At 47.7% G+C, this 4186-nt stretch overlaps 1 protein-coding gene across 1 annotated transcript in view; it reads left to right on the forward strand.

The window, feature by feature from the left end:
- Positions 1 to 4186, forward strand: part of DEPTOR (DEP domain containing MTOR interacting protein) — a 77733-nt gene continuing 73547 nt past the window's right edge. The window contains exon 1 of the mRNA XM_005420697.2: positions 1 to 90. Within this exon, the coding sequence (XP_005420754.1) occupies positions 5 to 90 (86 nt within the window). The 5' untranslated portion in view covers positions 1 to 4. The remainder of the gene's footprint in view (positions 91 to 4186) is intronic.

The following is a 4186-nucleotide window of genomic DNA, read 5'->3' on the forward strand; positions in this document are numbered from 1 at the left end:
GGCGATGGAGGAGGGCATGAGCAGCATGCAGCAGAAAGCGGCGGAGCTGGAGCACATGGCCGAGGTCCTGCTCACCGGCGAGCAGCTCCGGTAAGCGGTGCCTTCCTCCCGCTTTACCGGGGACGCGTACCCGGGGTCAGCAGCAGCCCCGCTGACGGCGGGAGGGGGAGGTTTGGGAGGCGGAGGGCGAGGGTCTCTCCCCGCGGACTTTCTTTGCACCGGAGCACCTGCCCTGCTTCCATCGCGGCCCCGGGCTCCGGCCCCGCTTCCAGCAGCCACGAGGACGAGGGGCCGCAGCGGCGCTGCGAGCCCGGGGAGGGGAAGCTCCGCACGGGGGGTTCTGCCGCGGCACCTCCGCTCCCCTGCGTGGAGCAGGAGGCGGCTGGGGAGAGGCTGCTGCGTCACTAAAGGCATCAAACGCTGCAGGAGAGCGGCGTCTTTAACGATTAAAACCCCAAAGAAACCATAAGAGGTAAAGTGTCTCAGCGCCCCATGGAGAGCCAGGGCGAGCGCGGGGCAGCGCTCCCGCACAGCCCGGCCGGCGCTGGCAGCGGCGCCGGGCACTGACCCCGCAAAGCTGCGCCTCACTCCAAGGGACTGTTTTTATTTTGCATCAGCTGGTCCCAGCAGATGGATGGGGATCCCTACTGTCAGTGCCAGCAGCAATTAACAGTGCTGTGTGACTGGAGTTGTGAGCAGCACAGGAGCCTTGAACAAAAATGCCTGACTCAGTTAATTTTTAATTCTGTGGTGTATGCTGGCTATGTGTGCCAGTTGTACCTATACAGTGCAGAGGAGAAAAAGTAATTTTAATAATGTCGGTTTGGTGATGGACCATCTTGTGATTCAGGAAGAAAAATCTCACTATAATGTGTTATATAAGTAACTAGAAGGGGATAGTAAAAATATTTTCTCAGTAGTTTTTCTTGAATTTTTAAAAACTTTTTTCTCAGATGCCAGACAAACTCTGAAAAGTGTTAGAAATGTTCCCTGCTTTGGCAGATGCCATCATTGCTGCTAGTACAGACACTGTTACTGTTTGCATCCACAAATTAAGGAGAAGTGCCACTTTGTGATGCACACCAGTGATACTCCTGTTTGGCAAGTAAATGTTATTTTGGTGATTTGGCAGCAGTACACACCAGTGCCCCCTCCAAGTTTGAGATTCTGCTTCAAAGTAGTCTTTAGGGTGACAGAGTATACTGGCATGGGTCCTGCATGGCGGATTTGTTGCAGAGTTGAGCATTCAAGTGTCAGATAAGAATTCTGTTGTTCCTAATTTATGTTACTAGAAGTTGAAGATTTCAGGCTAGCACAAAATTTCTATAAGGATCACATTAATCTTTCTGTATACCTCATAGTTAAATGTAAAAGCAAAAGCTTTGCAATCTTTCCCAATGGAGAAACTGAGGAAATGTTATCAAGTCTGGCTCCTAGAATCAGCTCATCTGTGTTGTTATCAAGAATTACATTTGTCATTATGTTTATTAAGGTATTGAAACACAATCATCTTTTTGAGCAAGATGATTTGCAGATACAAAGTAACTATTGCCCATCCTGTGAAGTTACCTGCAGACATTTCTTCATGAATCTATAAGAAGTGGCTTAGATCTGCTTGGACTGGGAGCTCATGAGCAAGTCAGTGTGCATAATGTCTGGCTGCTGCTGAGCAGGGAGATCCGCTCTTCTTCTGGCCCTTTTCCTTCTACCCAGCAGTAGTCCCACCTCTTTGTGCCTGCTCAGGTACTTCTTGGACTTCTTGAAAACAGATCCACTGTGGTGATTTGGTGTGTAGGTTGGTTTTCTGATCTGCTGACTTCGAGAAGCCACAGAAAATAGGTGTTGGGAATGTGTAGCCAGGAGGAAGTGGTTGTGGTGGAGAAGACACGAAATTTCGATTTGGATAGCAGTGAGCTATTGGGTCAGCTGGAACTGTATTGTGAAACTGCACCCAAAATTGTCTGCTTCCCCCCAGTTTTTCTTAACTTCATTCTGTTTCTCTGTGATATTTCTCTGGGATATTCTGTGCAAAGGACTTGTATTCTTCAGTTTTCCAGGCAGTAAAAGCCACAAATAAATGATAGAAGACTGGCTGGCAGACAAATTTTAGCCAACTCTGCGTTTAAAGTTTCCCTTTTCCTGTCCAAGATAAGTATATAATTGTTAATGCGAAATGAAAATGTGGAGTGTTTTCAGGATCAAAGACAGTTCATATCAGCAGCCTTTGGGGCAGGCAAACAGATGATGGAAAACCAGCACACACGTGCACTCAAGGCAGCATACTGTACTCTATTCTTAGTGATGCTTACAACTGCAAGATTCCCCAGCGGGATTGATGCAGCCAGACAGGTGATTATGTGTGTATTTGGGTGAAAGTGCATGCAAGATGAGCACATAACTGAGGAGTAAAAGTGTAAAATGAAACTGTGAGTGCGGTATTACTTACACAAACCCAACCGAATGGAGGTATTTAAAGCACTCTTATACTAGACCAAACAGCACATGTGTCTAAACTCAAATACTTACCAGAGCTGCTTGATTTAAATTCCTTGCAGAGTTCCTAGTGCCTGTCTTGCTCTGGCCTCACGCGTTGCCTCACAACTCTCATTCCCATGGGCTGTTGCATGTCTGTCCTTCTCTGGCAGGGATCTGATGCAGTGAGGGTCAAAGTTGTCTGAGCAGCACCTTGGCAAGCCTGGCTTTGCACACTGGCAGAGCCTGTGGTGGGAATGGAAGCCCTGTGCCCTCTTCCACTCCCTAGACACGTGCACAATGGCTGGGGGAGGGAAAGGAGTAGGACAAAGAGTTTTTTCCTTCTCCTTGTTCCTGTCTCTTGGTTGCTTGTGATGTGTGTTTTGCCTTTGCAAGGTCAGGAGCCTCTGCCCTGATGTGTGCAATGTCAGCTGGCGCCCAGGAACTTGCTGCTGGCACAGGCTGTGATGTAAATCCTGGCCCATGGGTGAGGTGATTTATGGAAAGAGAAATAAGAGCTGTATGTTGAGCTCTATGTTAGATGACATGGTAGATTTTTACATCCAGTGTGTCCTTTGCCTCTATACCCAGTAGCTGTCTGAGCAAATACCTAATTCTTGCTTAATAGAAACATATCTTTTAAAGTGAGGACTTAAAAGTTTGGCTCTTGGTGAGCCTTTAAATCATGAAGCTGACAGCTGTGAAGGAAAGCTGAAGATTTCAGCAGTGTGGCACACCAGCACAGACCCGTTGGCAGTTTCTGTTGCCATGCAAGAGATTGGCAAGAGCAAGGGGAAAGCTGGGCTGGGCATGACACGGCTGTAAGCTTTGGCACCAGTGGTCCTGCAGGGACAAACTGCAGACTCTGGCTGTCTGACAGCTCCAGCCACCCAAAATCTCAGCTCTTCCCTTTGTTTGGCTGCAGAGACCCTACAGGTGTTCAGTGGTGAGCTCTCTCTTCTCAGGAGGTTGCAACAGCACTGCCCTTAAAATGCTTGAGAGGATCACAGGCCTTCAGATTCCTCAGGACTGGGAGAGCCCTTGGAGGCCTCCACCCTGCTACATCCCTGCCTGCAGATCTGTCCCTGCTACAGCCCTGGGCCAGTGAATGTCCCTGAGCTTCCCTGGCCTTGCTGGGAGTGCCTGAAGGGAGGTGTCACATTGATAATCATTCTTGGAAGCTTAATAAAGGCACTACTGAAGTTGTTAAGAATTTTATCAGAAGCAGAGCAATTCCAAGCTGATTTCTCTCACAGTTGACGGCAACAGGTTGTTCCCATTTCAGCAGTGTTTGGCAGAAGGATTAAAGTATTATGTCTGGGTTTGAGCACTGACTTGGATAGAGCTGATCTTGCCCTCTGGCAACCAAAAGCAGTTTCAATGGGCATGTTTTGATATAGATGCTTGTTGCCTGTCTTCCAAGGTAAGGGTGTCTGAAATCTCCTCATCTGCTAATTATTTCTTGATGCCAGATTGTCACCAAAATCTTGTGTATCTCCCAAGAGTCCCTCATTTCTTGCAGTAAATGTGCCTAGTAATTCAGGAATCCTCAGGCTTCAATCAACTGAGCAGCAATATTTAAACACCTCTTATTGCCATTGTATATGGTGTACAGTTCTCTGTAGTAGGTGTAACTTCAATGACATTTAATGTCTCTGCAGACTTTTGGATCCCTCTTTATCATCAGTTTTCACAGGAAAATACATCTTTCCCT

The sequence above is a fragment of the Geospiza fortis genome, unplaced genomic scaffold (genome assembly GCF_000277835.1).
Source record: "Geospiza fortis unplaced genomic scaffold, GeoFor_1.0 scaffold111, whole genome shotgun sequence".
Classification (NCBI taxonomy): Eukaryota; Metazoa; Chordata; class Aves; order Passeriformes; family Thraupidae; genus Geospiza; species Geospiza fortis.